The 20682-nt window shown below is 50.1% G+C and overlaps 2 protein-coding genes and 2 long non-coding RNA genes across 8 annotated transcripts; 2 read left to right on the plus strand and 2 right to left on the minus strand.

Moving 5' to 3' along the window:
* The first annotated feature begins 485 nt into the window (after positions 1-485).
* LOC147651142 (N-acetylmuramoyl-L-alanine amidase-like) lies at positions 486-4511 on the plus strand. 2 transcript variants are annotated; one of them, XR_015275119.1, is made up of 3 exons: positions 486-753; positions 1252-3062; positions 4210-4511. XR_015275119.1 is itself a non-coding variant. In XM_086846662.1 (2 exons), the coding sequence occupies exons 1-2, from the start codon at positions 486-488 to the stop codon at positions 2157-2159; spliced, it is 1176 nt and encodes a 391-aa protein (XP_086702788.1). In that variant the 3' UTR covers positions 2160-3271. The 2 variants fall into 2 exon arrangements, 1 of the variants encoding a protein (XP_086702788.1); XM_086846662.1 differs by lacking the exon at positions 4210-4511 and having other exon boundaries at positions 1252-3271.
* LOC147651143 (N-acetylmuramoyl-L-alanine amidase-like) lies at positions 2866-5991 on the plus strand. The gene is made up of 3 exons (XM_086846677.1): positions 2866-3062; positions 3810-4131; positions 5956-5991. Exons 1-3 carry the CDS (start codon positions 2866-2868, stop codon positions 5989-5991), a joined length of 555 nt encoding a protein of 184 aa, XP_086702803.1.
* A 756-nt stretch (positions 5992-6747) lies between these two features.
* On the minus strand, positions 6748-11581 carry LOC111942934 (uncharacterized). Its single transcript, XR_002870747.2, has 3 exons — positions 9851-11581; positions 8221-8298; positions 6748-7746 (listed from the first exon to the last, which is right to left on the minus strand). It is a non-coding gene; the product is annotated as an uncharacterized LOC111942934 (long non-coding RNA).
* A 1141-nt stretch (positions 11582-12722) lies between these two features.
* On the minus strand, positions 12723-20659 carry LOC111932449 (uncharacterized). Of its 4 annotated transcripts, none has more exons than XR_015275121.1 (3): positions 20588-20659; positions 18559-18686; positions 12723-18124 (listed from the first exon to the last, which is right to left on the minus strand). It is a non-coding gene; the product is annotated as an uncharacterized LOC111932449 (long non-coding RNA). The 4 variants fall into 4 exon arrangements; XR_015275120.1 differs by having other exon boundaries at positions 20481-20633; XR_015275122.1 differs by lacking the exon at positions 18559-18686 and having other exon boundaries at positions 20588-20630.
* Between the last annotated feature and the right edge of the window lie 23 nt (positions 20660-20682).

Genomic DNA, 20682 nt, shown 5'->3' on the forward strand with positions numbered 1-20682 from the left:
CCTGGGGGGAAACAGATATGGGTAGAATACGGATATGGGGGGATGTGGAAATGGATGGGGGCTTTGGGGGGACAGTGACATGAGTAGGGAGGGGCACGGACATGGATGGGGTCACAAACTGGGGCAGCATCAATGCCATCACCTGCTCCACTCCAAGTGCCACCAGCACCTTCATCTGAGCCATAGCAAGCACTGCCTGATGCAGTTCCTGCTACCATTTCCCCACTGTCACCACCGCGGTGTCCCAGCTGAATGTCACCACTCACCAGGGCGAGACGGGGAACTTGTTCAGCTGATGACAAGTGTCCCAGAAGTGAGTGACAGCCACCAGGGTGTGCCAGGGCCACTGAGCTCAGGGGACCCCAACCACCCATGGGGACAGGGCAAGAGTCAGTGTCACACGCAAGGTCACATGGCCTGGTGGCAGTGTCCCCTGACATGTCCTGGTGGCAGCGTCCCCATAGATATGGCGACATTGTCCCCTGATGTGTGTCCTGGTGGCATCATGTTCCCTCCCCTCCCTGTGTCTCCCTGTCGTCCCCCTGTGCCTCTGTGTCCTTCCTCCTACGTCCCTGTACCCTGCCCCCAGTGGGGCCAAAGTCCCAGGCCATGTCCTGCAGGAGGTCACCCTGCTCCACAGTGTGTCTCTGTGTCCCACAGCGTGTCTCTGTGTCCTTCAAGGTGTCCCCGTGTCCCTCAGGATGTTCCTGTGGCTACTCCTGGCACTGAGTGTCTGCGCTGGCCCCGGCACAGGTAGGGACATGCCACGACACCCTGGGACACCCCATGACGATGCACAACACCCTTTGTCCTCTGATTTTGGGTCCTTTTCCCCCTATATTAGGTCCCTTCTCCCCATTTCAGGTCCTTTTCCATCTTTTGGGTTTCTTCTCCCTATTTTGTGTCTTTCCCTCCCTATTCTGGGTCCTTTCCCCTCTGGTTTTGGATACTTTCCCCTTATTCTAAGTCCTTTCTACCCTATTTTGGATTATTTTCCCCCTCTTTTGGGTCTTCCTCCCACTAATTTTGATTCCTTTCCCCTTATTTTGTGTCGTTTTCCCCCTCGTTTGAACCCTTTCCCCCTATTTTGGGTCCCTTCCCCCTCTTTTGGATCCTTTCCCCACTTTTCCATCCTTTTCCCCAATTTTGGATGCCCTCCTCTTGCTTTTGGCACATTTTTGGGTGCCTTCCCTTCTTCCAACTCCCTCTTCACCCCTTAACCCTCCTCACTTCCCACCCCCCGTGCCCCAGCTGTGTCCCCAGCTGTTCCCCCGCGCCACATGGACTCGGTACTCGCCATCCTGGACGTCCTCGAGTCCCCAGCCCAGGGGAGTTCCCCTGGCACTGCCACGGCCTTGGGGAGGCAGCTGGGAGTCTGCAGCACCCCGGGGTGCCGGGCAGTGCTGGGCGAGCCCGCCGGGACTCCCGAACGCCCTCCGGCTCTCACCCCGGGCCAGTGGCAGCTCCTGACCGAGCTCCTCCACCACGACCCCGCGACTCCGGAGCTGGGGGCGGTGCTGGCCCCTGACGGTTCTACGGTGGCCCTCGGTCCCCTCCTGGCCGGCATCGAGGCGGGACTGAGATCTGGCGGCTTTGGACGACCCCTCCCCACCCTCAACCCACCCACCGACCCCCTCTTGGCTGTCACCATCGCTGAGGCTTTGGGGACATCCTTCCTGCTGGCACAGGGGGGTGATAACAACAGCACCACGTTGGGACCCGATGGCTGCTGGGACGACGTGGAGAACCCCCAAAATTACACCTTGAGGGGTCCCCTGTCCCCTGTCCCCGACCCCGTGGTCATCGGGGCCATGGATGGGGTACTCCTGGGGGCGTGGCTGGCCCAGGGACCCCTCCCACTGGCTGAGCTGCTCCAGGGCTACTATGGGACCGGGAATGGCTCGGAAGAGAGGAGACCCCCCAGCAGTTACCGGCGCCGGGATTTTGGAGCTCTAGCGGGACAGGGACGGCTGGAGAAGGAGGTGGCAGCAATTTTGGGGGTGCTGAAGACCCTGTCGCCCAGCCTGGAGCTCCTGAGGGACGTGGGGACAAAGGAGGTGGCAGCTGTGGCTCTTAGGGCAGCACAGGAGTTCATTGAGCGCTACGTGGGTATGGGCAGGGTGGCACCTCCTAAATGGGGGTGTCACCCCTCAAATTAGGGTTGTCACCTCCCAAATGGTGGTTGTTAAACCTAAACAGGGCTAAATAGTCACCTCCCATACAGGGATTGTCACCCCTTAAGCAGAGGTGTAACCACCTAAACAGGGTGGTCACCCCCTAAACAGGGATTGTCACCATGCAAATGGGCATTGTCACGCCCCAAACAGAGTTGTCACCCCCTAAACAGGGTTTGTCACCTACCAGACAGGGATTGTCACTCCCCACAAGGCCTCTACCATGTCCCCATCAAGCTTCATTTCCCCAGATGGCCTCTGCCATGTCCATAGTGGCTCATGGGACACCTCCAGCCCTTTGTTCCCATATGGCCCTTGCCATGTCCCCAGTGTCTCTGGAGACATATCCAGCCATATCCCCACATGGACACCACCACATCCCCAACGTGCCCCTTGTCCCCATGTGAACTCTACCATGTCCCCATCAAGCCCCATGTCCCCACGTGGCCTCTACCATATCCCCAAGGGCCTGTCAAGTCCCTCATCCCCTCTACCATGTCCCCAAGGAGTCCTATGTCCCCATGTGATCACCACCATTTCCCCCAAGGGCCCATCAAGCCCCTTGTCCCCATGTGGGCATGTGTCTGCCATGCCCCCATCAAGCTCCATGTCCCTTTCACACAAGGCTTTTCCTATGTCTCCAGGATCTCAGCACCTCCACCCTATTGTCCCTGCAGAGTGCCCAGCCATCATGCCCCGCTGCCTGTGGGACGCCCGTCCCTACCGGGGCACCCCAGCCCTGCTGCAGCCCCCCTTGGGCTTGGTGTTCCTGCACCACACCCTGGAGCCAGCACAGCCCTGCCGGACCTTCAGCGCTTGCGCCCATGCCATGAGGGACATGCAGCGCTTCCACCAGGACATTCGTGGCGGGGACGACATTGGCTACAGGTCACTGTTACCCCTCTGGGGCAATGGCACCCACCATAGACTCTGGCACCCCTTGTGGGGTGGTCACTGTACCCCTTTGAGGTCTGTCACCCCCATTGGTTCCTGTCACTGCCTATAGGCCATGTCATCCCCTGTGGTTCCCATCATCTCCTTCAGCCCCTGTCAGCCACCACAGTCCCTGTCACCTCCATGGGCCCTGACATTGTACCCCTGTGGGCACTGCCACCCCCCCCCCCCCCACTTCCTGTCACCCCCCATGAGGTCTGTCATTGTCTCCTTATGGTCCCTATCAACCCCCATGGTCCCCATCACTGTGCCCTTGTGGTCTCCACCACTGTTTCCCCACGGCCCCCACCATTGTCCCCCTGTAGTCCCCACTATTGTCCCCTCACAGATCCCACCACTGTCCTCTCACAGTCCACATCACTGTCCCCACCATGGTCCTCACCAGTCCCCTTGCTGTCCCCATCATTGTCCCCCTGCAGTTCCCATCCCTGTCCCCCCGCCACAGTCCCCATCCCTGTCCCTACACTGTCTTCATAACCGCTCACAGTCCCCATCCTTTTCCAGTCCCCATTCCTGTCCCCCCACATTCCCAATCCCTGTTCCCCTTCTCTCCCCCTAAGCCCGCACATCACCCACCACTGTCCCCACATTGTCCCCACCACTGTCCCCCTTCAATCCCCATCCCTGTCTCTTTGCAGTTCCCATCACTGTGCCCTCACTGTCCCCATTGTGTCCTCACAGCCTCGTGGTGGGCTCGGACGGGTACTTGTATGAGGGCCGCGGGTGGCACTGGGTGGGTGCCCACACCAAGGGCTACAATACCCAAGGCTTTGGAGTTGGCATCATTGGGGACTTCACGGCCACCCTGCCGGACACTGACACACTCACCCTGGTGCGAGATGAGCTCCTACCTTGTGCTGTCCGCTCTGGCCACATCCGGCCAGACTTTACCCTGCATGGCCACCGCCAGCTCGGCCACACCCACTGCCCTGGCAATGCCCTCTTCCAGGAGATCCAGAGCTGGCCTGGCTTCCAGGGGACACCGGTGGCACTCGGGCTCAGGGTGGGTGGTCTGATGGGGTTGCTGGGAGGGCATTTGGGGTCATCTTGGGACTGACTATGGGTCTTGTCCACTCTGCAGTGAGGAGTGGCCCTGGCTGGAGAACCTGGGCTGGACAGGGGCAGGAGAAGTTGGACACTGGTCCAGATAGACACCAGACCATGGATCCCACTCTGGATGGACACTGGTCCAGATGGACGTTAGAGCCATGGATCCCAGCTGTACTCTGGTCTGGATGGCCCCTGGCCCTGCAGCCCACCAGCTTGGCCAGCCCCAGACCAGATGACCACCAGCCTAGACATACCATGGCCCACCCTACTGGCCCACCAGCCATCCCAGTAGCCCCCACCCCAAAACCCCCCAGAATAAACCTAATTGCAGAACATTGGCTACAGAGTGAGGGAAATTGAGGAAGGGGCTGGGGGGGTGATTTTGCAGTGATGGGAGGGGACTTCAGGACCCATCCTGGAGACCCCAAAGCCTGCGTGCCTCCCCGCCCCCCCCCCCCCCCCAAAGTAGAACCCACTCCCCACATTGTTCCCGCAGCATCCTTGGTCCCCCAGCTGTCATTTTGGAGGGACTCCAGGAGCCACTGTGACCCCACCAGTCTCTTCAAGGGGTGACCCATGGTGTCCCTCTGGTGTCACTGGTGCATCCCCAGTGGAATTACCTCCTGGGGCATAGGTGGGGGAGGAGGTAAGGGTGGTGGGGGGAACCCAAAAATGTTGTCACCACCCCCCCTCCTGTCAGATGTGGACCATCCCCTGCTTTGGGGAGCTGGTGACAAACTGGTGGGTGGTGGTGTCAAAAAGCGCAGGTGTCACCTCGGGAACATCACAGAGAAGGGGTCCTGTGGTGCCACCAAGCCCCCCCTCTGAGCAGGTGTCAAAGGGAGGGAGAATTGGGGTCCCAGGGTGCAGGCAGGGTGTAGGGGAAGTTTGGACGGAAACGCCTCCAGTCCCACCTGTGCCTGGGGGACTTGTCCCCCTGTCCCCTTGTTCCCAGCAGGGGTCGGGGCTGTGGGGGCACCCACTGGATGAGGACCCCTGGGTGGGCAGAACCCAAAAAACCGGGACCCCTGGGTGGCCAGGGACACCTCAGGAATTTGGGACCTCACAAATTGGGACCCTTCAAAGTGGGGATGCCAGGTTGTGGGTGCCTCTCCACCTCCAAATCCAGTCCCTGGACCCCCACTAATTATTCTCCTCATCCCATCATTCCCAAATTCAGCCCCCAAAATGCCTCTCCTGTCCCACCAACCCCAAATCCAACCCCAAAATGCTTCTCCCCCTCCCATCACCCCCAAATCCAGCCCTGGAGCCCCCAAAATTATTCTCCCCATCCGATCAGTCACAAATTCAACCCCCAAAATGATTCTCCCAATCCTACCAACCCCAAATCTAGCCCATGTACTACCCAAAGTGACTCTCCTCATCCCACCACCCCCCAAATCCAACTCCCAAAATTACTCCCCCCAAATTAACCGCCCCCAAATCCACCCCATGGATCCCCCCAAATGATTCTCCCCTTCCCACCACCCTCTAAATCCACCCTCTGAAGCCCCTAAAACTGACTCTTCCCCACCACACATGGAGCCCAGCCACCCCCAAGCCCCCCACCCTACTGAAGACCTACAAGTGGCGCACTGGAGTGGACCCCAAAAGGAGCGGGGTGTCCCCAGGGAGCCAGTGCTGGACATGGCTGCAGGGCTGGTAACGCTCCGACAGCCACCCCGACACCGATGGCGACAAGGGTGGTGACAGGGGTGTCCCCAAGGCCAGCGAACACTGGTCACTGTTCCAGACGGTGTTTTCTGCCCCTTCCAAGGTGCCCAAGGAGCTGCAGGGACCCGAGGGAACATGAGGCCAAACCTACAGCAGTATCTGCACCACTGGGCAGGAGGAGGGGACATGGTGACAGCAGAGCCAGGGCAGAGCTGAGGACGCAGGAAGGGTCAGGTGAGTGGGGCATGGAGTGGGGGGTGAGGGGTTATGGGGTGGGGTGTGGATTTTGGGGTGATTATGGGTGGGGGAGTGATGACATTTGGGGTGATGATGGTGGGGGGTTCTGGGGATGGTTAAGGGGGTGATGGGTTATGGAGTGATAGGTGCAGGTGACGAAGATGGGTGTGGGGTGGTGAATTCTGGGGTGATTATGATGGGTTGGGGGATTATGGGGACAGTTTGTAGGGTGATGGGTGGGGGCTAATGAATTTTGGGGTGACAATGATGATGGGGGGTGATATGTTATGGGGTGATGGGTGGGCAGTGATGAACTTTGGGGTTATGATGATGGGTGGAGGGTGATGGGGATGGTTTGGCGGCTGATGAGTTATATGGTGAATTTTAAATTATGAAAATGTTAAAAGCTGTATCATTTACAACAGGGAGACCCCCCCACACCCCCAGCCCCATTCCTCCTCCGGTTGGGCACAGAGCTGATAAGACACAGGGAGGGTGGGGGAATGGTCCTGATGCCTCCCTCCACCCCATGCAAGTTATGGGGCAGTTTGAAGCCGTTTTAGGGGTAAACATGGGCTGGTTTGGGGAGGGCAGAGGGAAAATTTGGGGGGCTTTTTGGGGTGTTGCTGTGTCCCCCCTTGTCCCAAATTTCCCCTTCCTCTGTCAATCCCAAGGAGATGCTTTAATATTCTGTGGTCTGAGAAGATGGTGCTTGGATCTGGAGCTTGCTCCTCACACTCCAGGTCTGGTCCCGGTATGGAAGTGACTGTAGGAATGGAGCACCCCACCATGGGACATTCCTGGGTCAACTCCAGACATAAAGAGTGGTAAACTGAAGGCACTGCTATGCAGGCAGTGCCACCTTTCAGAACATAGAAACCCAAAATGTTTTCATGGGGATTTCAAGCTGCAAAGCAGGCAGCTGGTGTCTGCTTCTCTCCCAGGAGCCAGGAACTCCCCTTCATGGTTTAGCACATGGCACTTCCTCCAGTGGTTTTCAGTGACTAATGGAATATCCTGAACTGGAAGGATGCACAAGGATCATCAAGTCCATCTGCTGGCTCTGCACAGGACACCCCAACAATCCCAGGATTGTTTGTTTCAGGAACAGTCTGTTCCTGAAAGCACTGTCCAAATGCTTCTGGAGCTCTGGCAGCCTTGGGGCGATGACCGTTCCCATGGGAGCCACTCAGTGCCCAATCACCCTCTGGGCAAAGCATCTTCCTGATCTCCAGCCTGACTCTGCCCTGGCACAGCTTCAAGCCATCCACTCAGGTCTTGTCACAGGTCAGCAGAGCTCAGAGATTGGTGCCTGCCCTACCACTGCCCCTCAGGAGGAAGCTGAAGGCTGCTATGAGGTGTCCTGCAAGTTTCTTCAGCCTTCTTAAACTTCCTATGGTTGATGATTGCCCATCTCTTGGATTTGTTAAGGTCTCTGCCCTTGAGGGAGTCAGCACCTCCTTCCAATTTAGTGTTGCCTGCAAACTCTACTTACTGTTCCTTCAAGTCCTGTATGTGCAGCCCCTCCTCATGCAGGATCTCTGGGGCTTTTCCTCCCCGCTAGATTCCTGAGCTGTGGAGTTGCTCAAAATGGCCTCTTCCACGAGGTTCTGCTGCAAGGATTTGTCCTCCCTGTTCTCTGTCCTCAGCTCCTTGTCTGGGGAAGGAAGGACAAGGAGAGGATGGGATTTGCTTCCGTCCCAGAAGGGAAGGGGAAGGAGATCCCTGCAATGCATCCCTGTCACCCTGAAAACTCAGCTTCTGAGCTTGCTAACATAGTTTTCTAAAGACTTTCCCAGAACAGCAACTGTAAACATAGAGATGTGTACATTCCTTCTGTTACACGTCTTGTGATGGACATCTCTCACAGCCAGTGCAGTTGGGAAAGTGTTATCCTGACCATCCAATCCCTAGCCATGTATCAGAAACCTATAAATCCTGGGAGAAGAAATAAACTCTCTCATCCTTTCACCACACCTCGAGCTGTGTCCATGTGACCTATTCATCTCCAGCAGCAATACATCCCCGGCAGGACAGTGTCGGCAGCAGGGTTGTCCTGCAGTCGGAGACCATGCTGGGCTGGGAGATGGAGCAGGAGAGAGGGGGAAAGGGGCAGTGGCTTCCTCCTCACCTGTCTCAGTGTCCTGGGCATCTTCCTCTTCCTCGTAGCCTCTTTCTCCATCTGGCTAAACTTTGGGAACTGGAATTCCTGTTTTGGGGGAAAAAAAAGGTGTGAGCACGTTGGCTTGGGTGTTCCTCCTGCCCAAGTCCACCTCTGGAAGTCAGCAGGTGTCTGGTGTCCATAAAAATCTCCAGACCAACAAGATTTAGCCACCCTCAAAAAACCCCAAACCACCTGTCACATATAGATAAAACCTTACAAAAGAAAGGCCTTGTAAAATCATGGTTCAGGCCTTCTTACTTCAGCTGAGTGTAGCTAGCAGCTAGCCTGGTAAGTTCCCTTGCAAAAACATCTTGAGAATGAAAAGTTGGTTAACATAACAAACTATTACTGGGGAGAGAAACAAGTGCACCTGTAACAACAAGGGATCTGTTCCATGAGAATCAGTAGAAAAAGTATGTAAACATTGTTAGAGAGAAAAGTTTTGATTGACATGTACACTCACCATTACCAACCAGTGCACTGAGCTCCTAACCAACTGGAACTGAACATGGTGTCTTCTGATAACCATATAAATATAAGATGTGTGCAATAAAGATTGGAAGAAGAAACAGGTGTCATTGTCTGTCTCTACTACAAGAACCAACAAGTTTCTGCAAAAACCATCCACCCAGTGAAACAAGGGGGTTTAGGAGTTAAAAGCAAACCTGGTTAAAAGTTGGCTGACAAGACATTAAGGAATGCTGAAAATTTTCTGTGTGTGCAGAGACAGGATGAGAGCACAGCTGTACTAAGACAGGAGCCAGGGCTTGAAAACAAGATGAGAGAACAAGGCTACTTGCATTAAGAGACCCCTGACCCAGCAAGGACTAATCTCGAGGTCTGGAATGTGACCAAGGGACTAAGGCGTATGCTCCGGAGACAAAGGTGAAAAGTTCAGATGCGAAGAGGAGTTTGAAAATCTTCATCAGGGACCACCGAAGACCCCCGAATTGAGGAGCGGCAGGCGTAGAGAAGCCTGGAGCTCATTAGCATACGAAGAGAGTCTAGGCGGGGCTAAGGAATGAATATGTGTTAGGCGCATTGTGTAATCCTGGACTGTACAGAATAAAAGAAAGCCGATCCTTACTCCCGGGCCATATGCCTTTGGAAATAATTACGCCTATGTCCACCGGCTAAAATACGTATCTACTCTCAAACTTAGACGAGCTGTGGAGTCTTTTCCGCTCTTTACCAGAAGATTCCCCCTCTCTGGCCTCTCCACTTTGGGGCTCAGGGGGTCCCCCCTATCTGGGCTTCTGCAGCTCCAGTGTGTATTGGTATCCCCTCTCTCTGGGCTGCTGGGGCTCCTGGGAATCCCAGAGGCTCCCCTTCTCTGGGCTCCCCAGCTGGGTGTCAGAGGGGCTCCAGGGGTACTGCCTGTCCGGGGTCCCCGTTTCAGGGCTACGGGGCACCCATGTCTCTCTCTTGTCCACGGTCCCAACATCTCCAGGCTGCTGGCGTTCCCCCTATCCGGGCTCCACGTTCCAGGGTGCCGGGGGTCCCCCTTATCGGGACGCCTGCCCCCCCCAGGCTGTAGAGGGTCCCCCAGCTCCGGTACCGCCCTTCTCCGCCCATCCAATCCCCACCCCGCCGGTACCGGGTGATTGCCACGTGGCTCTGTCCTGACAATGCAGCGCCTGAGTCGGGCAGCCCAACCCCCGCCGCGGGAGGGGCCCACGCATCCTCCGGCCCGGCGCTCCGGCTCTGCTGGCAGCCAGCACCGGAACTCCCCAAAATTCTGCCGTCTCGGAGCCTCCGGGCGGGATCTCGGCCTTTGGCCCCGAGCACAGAGCTCCACCCTGAGGCTCGTGAGGAGAGACGGCAACGCTCGGCAACCACGGGAATTGCCCCTCATTGGAACAAAATCCGGCTCCAAAGGAGCTATTTGGAACGCCCGCCTCCGGCTCCTCCCTGCCCCAAATATCCCGGCAGCTGCCCCGCTGTCACGCGCGGGATTTTGGAGCAGGGAGGCTCTGCGGGCCCCCTCAGGCAGTGTCACCCTCCCTCCGAGTCCGTGCCCGCCCCAATGCTGATGTTTAGCCCGGCTCTCTCGCTCTTCCCGGCTCCCACCCGGCGCCGCAGGGCCCCGAGCCCCTGCTCAGCAAAGGGTCAGCGTCCATTGCCAGTCCCTTGCCGGGGGCCCCGGCCATTACCCCACCCCTCATCTCATGGAGTACTTTCATATTAGGTAACTACTCTTATTTTTCATATCAGGGCACTACTCTTGTTTTTAGCTTGGGTTTTGGATTTACTTGTATTTTAAAAATTTATTTTCATAATTTTAGGGACTTTGAAAGTTTATTGAATTCCTGATACAGATCAGGTGGGGTAATGTTACCAGTTCATCCTTTTTACCAGATCCTGCTAGTGTCATTATCACATAGATGTATATGGTTACAATTACTGCTGTTAGTGGGGCTAGTTGTAGTAAAACTATGTGTATTTGTATGTGTACTTAAAAGATCATGGTCTAATTGGTTTCATATGTTAGTGTAATCTAGATTGCACTGTGCTGGAATGCAGCTCCCACCACTGCTCCCTCCAGCCAGCCACTGCGGGTTGCGCAACGAGGCAGAATATTAATTTCATTGAATCCTTGTTATCTCTGCTCAGATGTGCAAAACCAGCTGCTGCTGAGACAATCCCATCTCAGACTGAAGCGGTCCCACCCAAAATCCTACATTCAGTTCTGACACACCATTAAGAAATCTAAGAGCAAAGCAGAAAGCTGATTACAGAATCTTGCAAAATCAAATATTCACAAATATTAAGAGAAACTGAGAAAGTCAACAATGTTAGATGTTGGAGTCTGAGATACAGAGTGTGTGCCCTTGTTTCTAATACTTAGTTCTAGGATCCAGAAAAAACATTGAATTTCATATAATAGGAAATTCATGAGCATGTTTTCATGGTGATACATGAAAATGAATGTTAGATAGAAAAAGCTAAAAGTGTAAGTGTGTAGATTAGAAAGTTTTTTTAAATCACTGGGTGGGAAAGTTATTTTAGAGAACAGGAGACAAGATGGAGGATTTATATTGTTGTCTCTTGTTCTTCTTTCTTCTTCATGTTCTTCTCTTAGGGGTTTTTGGGTGGTAGTAAGTTATTGGATAAAAGATGTCAGAGTGCAGCACACAGGTGTTGGGTGATTGGGTCACTAAGAAAACTAATTTAGTTGGCATCTGTTAATTGGGTAAATGGACATATAAAAGACCTTGAAAAGAATCTTTGTTAGCCATTTTACCCCTTTCTATCATAGTGCACATAGCTCCTTGTACCTTGTAATGTTGATAAGAAAATAATAAACTACTGAGACCGAACAAGAGAAAATAGCCTCCCTCTCATCAATCTTCAGTTCATGGGGAAAAAGAACCTAACCCAAAAGTCCTTAATGAGACAACTAGAAAACAAGCTTCCAACACGGAGACTAGAAGAGCAAAGGCAGTGCATTTGATTGGAATAAGCCCTCTCTGTCTGACATGTAAGCAATGCCATCAAATTTCCCAAAACAGGGAAATATGGAGCCCTGGCAGCAGTGGCTTCACATACAGCAATGATACAGAACAGGGCAGGGCAAGAGGCTGATAAAATTAAAATTTCTACTTGCAATTAAGAACTTTTGAGTTCTACTATAGCCACTATAATATAGAGTAAAAAAGACTAAAACTACTAGTAATAACTGTAATATTAATAACAGAAATAGAAGTAATACCTATAATAATAACAATAATCAATAATTGTAATAAAAAACCTACCATACTTATTCTAGGTTTCCCTTGCCAGGTTTTGGTAAAGGGGGACTCTAGGATCACCTTCTGTGACAGGCTGCTTGAAGCAGCTGCTCCTCCATGTCCTGCAGAGTCAATGCCAGCCGGCTTCAAGACAGACCGGCCACTGGCCAAGGCTGGGCCAGTTAGAAGTGGTGGTAATGCCTTTGGGATAACAGATTTCGGCATATCAGTTATTGTGGAGTTGTAACTATGATCAGGGAAGAGCAGGGTGAGAACATGTGAGAGGAATAATTCTGCACACACCCAGGGCAGGGCAGGAGGAGGGGCAGGAGCTGCTCCAGGTGCTGCAGCTGATTGCCCTGAGATTCCGTAGTGCAGTCTGTGGTGAGGCAGCTGGGCCCCTGCAGCCCATGAAGGGCACAGCGTGCAGAGATGCACCTGCAGCGCCTGGAGGATGTTGTGCCAAAGCACAGGGATGCCTGAGCTGAGGCTGTGACCCCATGAGAAACCTGTGCTGGAGCAGGAACCTGACAGGGACCTACAAACCTGTGGAGAGAGGAGCCCACCCTGGAGAAGGGTTCTGGTAGGACATGTGAGCCCATGGAGGAGTGACCCAGGTTGCAGCAGGTTGAGAAGAACTGCTGTCCATGAGATGAACTCACCTTGGAGAAGTTCATGGAGAACCCTCTCCAAGAGGGACCCCTGGTGTTAGCGTTCAGGAACACACATAACCACGAATGGTTATATGAAGGTGCTTTATTTAAAGAGCTCTGGGTGTCAGGGGTACACATACCCAAATCTGACACGACTTGGGTTTCGAGTTGAACATATTTTATACTCTATCATTATGCAACTTACATATTAATTATTAAACTTACATTGTTCTATTGTAAGCATTGTTTTTACCCAAGCATGAATTTCTCGTAATCCCCCCTTAGCCCCCTAACATGGTTCCCCATGTTCTCTAAACAATAATTATATCTAATCACATCTAACAATTGTATCATTTATCATATACTGACTACACAAGTGCAGCTTGACCTGGTCTTTAGCAAGCACAAGGCCTAACGTTTCCAGGGCCTGCTTTTCCCAGGGCTTTCCAAACCTAACTTTTTCTAAGTCCCTGAATTTTCTAAGATTTTAAGGCCTTTTACTATCATTTCCCCCCTTTGAAAGCATTTTCACTTCACTATAAGTGCAAATGTTTTCACTTGATACAGTCCTTTGTTTCTGAGTTTATACTTGGTGTTCTTCAAATCCTCGATTGATGTAAACGTTGTCCTGGATGCTGTCACGAAATGGAGAACTAGAGGATGGTGGGTGTAGCTCTCGCGTCAGTGCCTTTATTATCTTCTGGTTCCAGGACGTTTTCTTCTGTATTTCTCTTTTTAAGATGCTGTAAACTAACCAAATTGCTAAAAATACAATTAGTAAAATTATCACATTCTCAATGATAGATTTAATCCATGAATTCACATTCCACCCTAACCCTTTGAAGATTTTACCTAACCAACTTGTAGTCAAATCCTTTTGCTCTTCCTGTGCTTCATGCTCTATTTGTTGCAACTGATTGATGTCATGTTCTACATCTGCAGTTACATTTGGGATGTGGATTGCAATCCCATTGCATTGGGATGCAATGATCAATCTGTCCCCCTTAAAAAAAGAACTTCACACCCTCCATGTTCTTTCAAAAGTAATAAGTTGTAATTGGACGTTTAATTCTTTAAATCTTTCCCAGGTGACTCTTGCTAGTCTATCTACCTGACCTGTTTCTCTGTTCTGACAGTTTGCTATTTGCTCTAGGGCCCACCCAAATTTCACTCTACTAGAGGGTTCTTGCTAAGTGTCATCTTGATTCTATTCCTATCCTAATCTTTCCTACCTATGCCTGTGTCTTGCCACTGAGTTGATTTTGCCATTGTTAGCATCCGTACCAAGATTAATTTTTGCTTTAGCAATTTTACCAATGCCTCTGCACCCCAATGACATTTGTTATGTTTAATTTGTAGAACTTCTCTCATTATCAAGGGGGTTAACACTATTTGTCTTTGTGCAGTTACATACCATTCTTCTGAATCCTTTTGTGCATTTAGCAAATGTCTCAATTTCTCATCTTCTATTGAATATTTTGGTTTTGGAGGCAAATTAAATTGAGAAACATTAGTCTTTAAAGGTATCAATGCCATTGTTGTTTGCACTTCTCGAGCAGTCTGTCGGGCTGTCCAGTCTGCTTTTCGATTTCTCTCTACTCAATTCTAATGTTCTGGTTAAGGAAACCAGTTCTGCCCTCTGGGCAGATGTACTTGGTAATAATGCTTTTGCCTCCACTATTGTACTGACTGTTGTTACCACATATCCAGAGTATCTGGTCCCGTTCTCCACCAAGCTGCTTCCATCTGTGAATAGCTCCAATTCTGGTTGCTCTAGTGGGATGTCTTTTAGGTCTTCCCTTGCCGAATAGGTGTACTCTATTACTTCTACACAGTCGTGCTCTAATGGGCCTTCTTCAGTTGTGGTACCTAGGAAAAAAGCTGGATTCAAGAGGTTAATTGTCTTTAGTGTGAGTTCATCCTGCTCAGTTAGGATTACCTGTTGGGAAGGTAGAATTAGAAAGAAATTATAAATATGACTTTGTAGCCAGAAAGGCTAAGGAAGAAATACAAATGATAGCACGGTTTGAATAATTCAAAGAAACCAACCGGGCTGGTATGCCAGAACACATTCTTTCCTGCAATAAAACCAAGCTGAGACCCCTCATCCCAGCCTTATAAGGAAAGGTCTGAAGGACCCTGAGATAACTAAAAATATGCAAAAATAGTGATTTCTATAGGTTGTACACAAATGTTACTATATTAGTATACTTAGAAAGATTGGTTAGTAAAGGAATAGAATATTCAAAGGTATAGGTTATATAAGTAGTGGTATAGAAGAGCTCGCTCTCTTGCTCTTGCCCTCTCTCTCTCTCTTTTGCTCTCTTTTTTTCTCTTGCTTGCTCTTTTTCCGTCTCTTGCTCTCTCTATATCTCTCTACCCCACGCCCTGAAATAAACTTCTAACACTTAACTCGATTATAAAGGTCTTTGCCGTGTCTCTGACCGTCCCCAGAAAGCGTCTCCTACAATTACCTGGAATTTCATCATCCTGCTTGGAGATAGCCAATGGCCCCCCTTTTGTTCTAAAACAGTGGTCACCATGTGTGGTACATAGACATCTATATGTCTACCCATCGTGAGTTTCCTGGCTTCTTGGATCAGCATCACAGTGGCTGCAACTGCCCACAGGCATGAAGGCCATCCGGCACTCACGTTGTCAAGTTGTTTGGAGAAGTAGCCTACTGGCCTTTTCCAGCTTCCCAGACGCTGGGTTAGTATTCCCAGAGCTAGGTGTGATCTTTCATGCACAAACAGCTGAAAGTCTTTGGATAAATCAGGCAATCCTAATGCTGGAGCAGTTGTCAATGCTTTCTTCAGCTTGAGGAAGGCCTCCTTCTGTGGTTTGCCCCAGGTAAACAGCTGTGTCTTCTGGGCTTCATACAGGGGTTTTGCAATTAGTCCATAGTCCATGATCCACAGGCGGCACCACCCTGTCATCCCGAGGAAAACTCGCAGCTCATGTAGGTTCTGGGGCTCTGGAATAGCACAAATAGCTTGAATACGATTAGTACCCAGCTTACGTTGCTTTTGTGAGATTTCACACCCCAGGTAAATCACAGTCTGTTGGGCAATTTGTACCTTTTCTTTAGACACCTTATATCCTCCCATTCCCAGCAAATTTAAAATTTCAATTGTTACCTTTATGCAGGTTGTTTTCTCTTCTGTAGTTGTCAGTGTATCATCAACATACTGTAACAGCAGGTATTGTTTTCTGGTACTTGCCCATTCTTGGTCCAAATCTCCAGCTCCTTTGCCAGCTGGCTTCCAAATAGGGTTGGACTGTTCTTGTATCTTTGTGGGAGTCATGTTCAGGTGAGCTGAGTTTTCCTTCCATTTTCTGGATTTTCCCATTCAGAGGCAAACAGTTTCTTACTTTCTTTGTCAAGGGGTATGCAGAAAAAGGCATCTTTTAAATCAGTTACAGTAAACCATTTCTATTTCTCTTTTACGGATGTTAACAGTGTGCAAGGATTAGCTACCACTGGGTAAATATCTTCAGTTATTCTATTATTGCTCTCAAATCCTGTACTAGTCTGTATTGGTCAATACAAAATTTGGGCTCTAGTGTTAACTACAGAAATAATAGGTGCATGTTTAGGACCCACCATTGCTAAAATCAGTACGTCTCCAGTTTTGTTATTTCTAGTGAGCATTTTAAATAAAACTAACTTCCACCTCTCTGCTCACCCATGAGAGGCAGAGTTACCAGTTTCCGTGATTCTAAAGCTGTTTGGGTTCCACTCCCAGAAGCTGAGAAGGAGACGGCTTTGGCTCACAGCCCAGAGCCTGTGGAGGTGCGCTGGGTCATACAATGGGGCATTCGATACAATGAACCTGGGACAGTGCCAATTAACGACTACTTTACTCAACTTTTAAGTGATAAGCCACTCATTATATTTTGGAGACCCCTTTCTTTATTTCTAGTGACCACTAATACTGGCAATTAGAGATTTGTTTTCTCTTTTTTTTTTTTTTTGGGTTTTCATTAAGAGAACCAATGTATCTATCACCCTTTGCTTTCTCTGATTTTTTCCTTCTGGGATTTTTACAGGTCCATAATTTCAGTTTTCACAGGTAACAGCATTGGTGATTCATAACTAACAATTAATTTTCTTTTGTGTATCATTTGTAAGCAGACAGCTTTCTAAATATTTTTCAGTAGTTGGTTGGGGGTACAAACTATAGCAGTCAAGTCCCCCCTTTCCAAGGGGTTAAGCCCCTCGGCCCAATAAGCTGTATGCTGAGTTAGGGACCATGGGCTATGTCTGTATCTTGCTATTAAGAAGACCTCATGTACCCAGTGCTCATTCGATTCCTGTTCTCTCAACCGAATTTGATCACCTTCAGTGAGACACTCGGAATACGTATTCTGTCTCCGACTCGTGAAGGAGACACCCATACTCCCTTTTTCTTTTCTTTTTTCTTTTTTCTTCTTTTTTCCCTTTTTTTTTTTTTTTTTCCTATTTTTATTTCTATTTTAGTAGTTATATGCAGACCAAGATCCTTATCATTGATATAATTATATACTATTATAATGTAGTAGTAATAGTATATTCTATTATAATATATTATATAATATATTATATAATTATATTATAAAATTTATATTATCTCATTAAAAATTATATTCTTAATTAGAGGTTTCAAACTAGGACAGCAGTGTTCCCCACAATTTTATCCAAGTTAGCTCTTTTTGAGGGTAAATTTGATTAATGAGAGGGGTTTCACTCTCTTGTTTCATTTTTTCCCAGTTTAAATTTTGTTTCATGTTGTAAAGAACATACTCTATCAATCACATTTTCCAAATTAAACCAATTACTGAGCACCAACTTTTCCCTCCTGGAGAAGGTCTGGCACTGTGTTTTGCTAACAGAGCATAACATGCATAAAATGCAGTTTTAACTTTTGCACTGCTGTTTTCAGTCATTTTTACAAAAAGAAAAACCACTACAGGGAGGTATAAACTTAAACTATACACACACACACACACAACTTTGCTTCCCTGTATGGGTAAAAAGACCAAATCTGCTTGGAAGGCACTCCTTCAGTTTAAAATTCTGGTTGTCTCTTTGCTACACCAAACAGTCAAAATTCATACACACAACAACAAAAACAATCCAGCCCTTTGGCACTAAGAGAGCTTTTGTGAAATTCTGCAGACAGAGCCCTCAAGTGAGTGTGGGGTGCTTTTTACCTCGGTGTGTGCAGTTTGTGGGAAATCCGACTCGCCCCCCTTGCTTTCTAGACACCGCTCACTCTTTTGGGAGTGTCAGGCTAGGTGCGGCTGGAGCAAAACGTCTTTCCCCTAATACAGATTGCACAACAAACCTGCAGCCCCTTCTGTCTGTCAGAAATCCTGTCCATGATGCCAATTTAGATGTCATGATTCGCTAATGCAAGTGAGGCTCATGAGAGGTTTGTTTGATCTCAGAGTGCAAAAGGACACAAAGGGATTTCAGTTCAAATCACAACAACAATAATGTACCTTTATTTTAGTGCCAACAACAAGGGTTATGCGATAGAGGAGAGAGAGAGAGAGAGAAATAAGGAAAGCAAAGTAAAGAAAGAGAGAAGAGGTTATAGCTACTAACAGATGAGACGGGATTGCTGGGGTCTTTTTCTGTGGGAGATCTGGCTGAAATTATCTTAGTCTTATGTAATTCTTCTCCAAAGTTACCTTGTTTCCAATGTGCTAATAAGCACCCCAAAGGAGAAGTACCCGGTATGGGAGCATAGCAGCCCAAAACCCTTCTCCATATTATAACTATAATATACCACAAATGCCGAACCTGCGACGCTTTCGCAGTCGTCTTACGGACGGCGCCTAGGCTTTACCAAGAGGAATTCCTTTAGCCCAACCACGCGCAGCTTTCGCCACGTCTAACTGGCAGGCACCAAAACCAAAGTAAAGCACCTTACCTTTCTCTCCCGGGGACATTGTGAGCAGCGGAGACGGTCGCGGCTGATGGGCTCCCCGAGAATCCCTCGGTGCCGGCTGGAGCGTGATCGGGTCGCGAGTTCGCTCAGCAGCACTCACAAGGTCCCACCTGGGTCGCCAAAATGTTAGCGTTCAGGAACACACATAACCACGAATGGTTATATGAAGGTGCTTTATTTAAAGAGCTCTGGGTGTCAGGGGTACACATACCCAAATCTGACACGACTTGGGTTTCGAGTTGAACATATTTTATACTCTATCATTATGCAACTTACATATTAATTATTAAACTTACATTGTTCTATTGTAAGCATTGTTTTTACCCAAGCATGAATTTCTCGTAATCCCCCCTTAGCCCCCTAACATGGTTCCCCATGTTCTCTAAACAATAATTATATCTAATCACATCTAACAATTGTATCATTTATCATATACTGACTACACAAGTGCAGCTTGACCTGGTCTTTAGCAAGCACAAGGCCTAACGTTTCCAGGGCCTGCTTTTCCCAGGGCTTTCCAAACCTAACTTTTTCTAAGTCCCCGAATTTTCTAAGATTTTAAGGCCTTTTACTATCACTGGCACAACAGGGGAACAACTCCTCTCCCCGAGCTGCAGGAGAAACAACATGTGATGAACTGACCAGAACCCCTATTCCCTGTGTTCCTGCACCCACTGGGGCAGGAGGCAGAGCCGGGAAGGAGGGAGGGATGAGCAGAAGGTGTTTTTAAAGCTTTACTTTACTTCTCATTATCCTGATTTGATTTTGATAGCAATAAATTCAATTAATATCACTAATTTCAAACCTGTTTTTCCTATGATGGCATTTGCTGAGTGATCTGTCCCAGTCCTTATATCAACCCATGAAGCCCTCATTCTATTTCCTCTCTCCTGTCCATCTCTGGAGGGGAGTGAAAGAGCAGATTTGGTGGGTGCCCGGCATCCAGCCAGGGTTAACTGACAACGCATCCTTTCTTCCATTCTTTCCAAAGTTCACAGTGAAGAGACTGAGTGGGACTTTGATGGATGGAGTGAAGGAGGTCGGGAGTAGTGGGGACAGGAGCCACAGGGATCTGGGACAGGCATCAGAGAGGTCCAGGCAGCTGGCATGGGGTATGGCCTGTCCCCATGGCCTAGCAGCAGCTGCATGCCCTGCCCAAGGTGTTCCCACCAGGGGCTGTGCCCCAGAGACAGGGGGAGACCGCAGTCCCGGGGGCAGCGTTTCTGCCCTGACCCACATCCAGCCCAGCCTCTTCCATGTGCACAGTGACTACTGGTATGGGCTGCACTGGACAGCGTGACCTGCTGGGGACATTGAGAGCTGCCCCCGGTGTGACACTGCCCTTGGGATTTCATAGGCACCAAAAAAATCACAGCCAGCCCTGCTCCTTGTGATGTCACCGGCCCTCTGAGTGTCTCAAGGGTGGGAAGAGCTTCACCCAGAGGTCAGCCTTGAGCAAACATCAATTGAGGCACCACTAAGGGAAGCCCTGGGAATGCCCTCAGTGGATAGGTGGCTCCTGGCTCCCCGTGGCCTGGATTTTCTTTTCATTTCTCTTTGTCTTTTCGAAACACCCAAAACCAGGGTAAAAATAAAGATGTTGAACAAAAACATGGATGGGGACATGGGACGATCGTCCAAGGGATCTGGGAGATGCTGGGTTCAGCATCAGAGGGTTCCTGGGAGGGACTTGGGGGTTGCTCAGGGCTTTGGGGACCCCAAGCTGAATGACTCCGGCTACGCTTGGGAGACCCCGGTGGAGGTTCTGGGGCAGCTGATCAAGGACCTCCTGCCCTGGAACTGTTCCCATGTCCCCCCATTCCGACTCCTTGTGTCCCCTGTAGCGGACGCCCCTCTCCCCTCTGTCACGCCCCCGGCCCCGCCCGTTTCCGTGTCCCACCTACCCCCGTCTCGTCCTGCTCCCATCCCAGTCCGGACTCCATTCCTGGTTCCATTCCCGTATTCCCGGTTCCTGTCTCGGTCCCCATTCCCGATCCCTGCCCCCTCTCACCAGACGCCGCCGCCATCGCTCCAACTCCCCCGGCCCTCACGTGACCAGGGAAACACCGCGCTGTTCCTGCCCACCAATCACAGCGCGCGATCGCT

Source organism: Cyanistes caeruleus, chromosome 11 (assembly GCF_971803275.1).
Source record: "Cyanistes caeruleus chromosome 11, bCyaCae1.hap1.1, whole genome shotgun sequence".
In the NCBI taxonomy this organism is placed as follows: Eukaryota; Metazoa; Chordata; class Aves; order Passeriformes; family Paridae; genus Cyanistes; species Cyanistes caeruleus.

Excerpts from the sequence above, each read along its gene's own strand:
- LOC147651142 (XM_086846662.1), top strand. The coding sequence starts at position 486 with ATGTGTGTCCTGGTGGCATCATGTTCCCTCCCCTCCCTGTGTCTCCCT. Across the intron at positions 754-1,251 it reads CTGCGCTGGCCCCGGCACAG|CTGTGTCCCCAGCTGTTCCC; the intron begins GTAGGGACATGC and ends CCCGTGCCCCAG.
- LOC147651143 (XM_086846677.1), top strand. The coding sequence starts at position 2,866 with ATGCCCCGCTGCCTGTGGGACGCCCGTCCCTACCGGGGCACCCCAGCC. Across the intron at positions 3,063-3,809 it reads GGGGACGACATTGGCTACAG|CCTCGTGGTGGGCTCGGACG; the intron begins GTCACTGTTACC and ends GTGTCCTCACAG. Across the intron at positions 4,132-5,955 it reads CGGTGGCACTCGGGCTCAGG|GTGCCCAAGGAGCTGCAGGG; the intron begins GTGGGTGGTCTG and ends GCCCCTTCCAAG.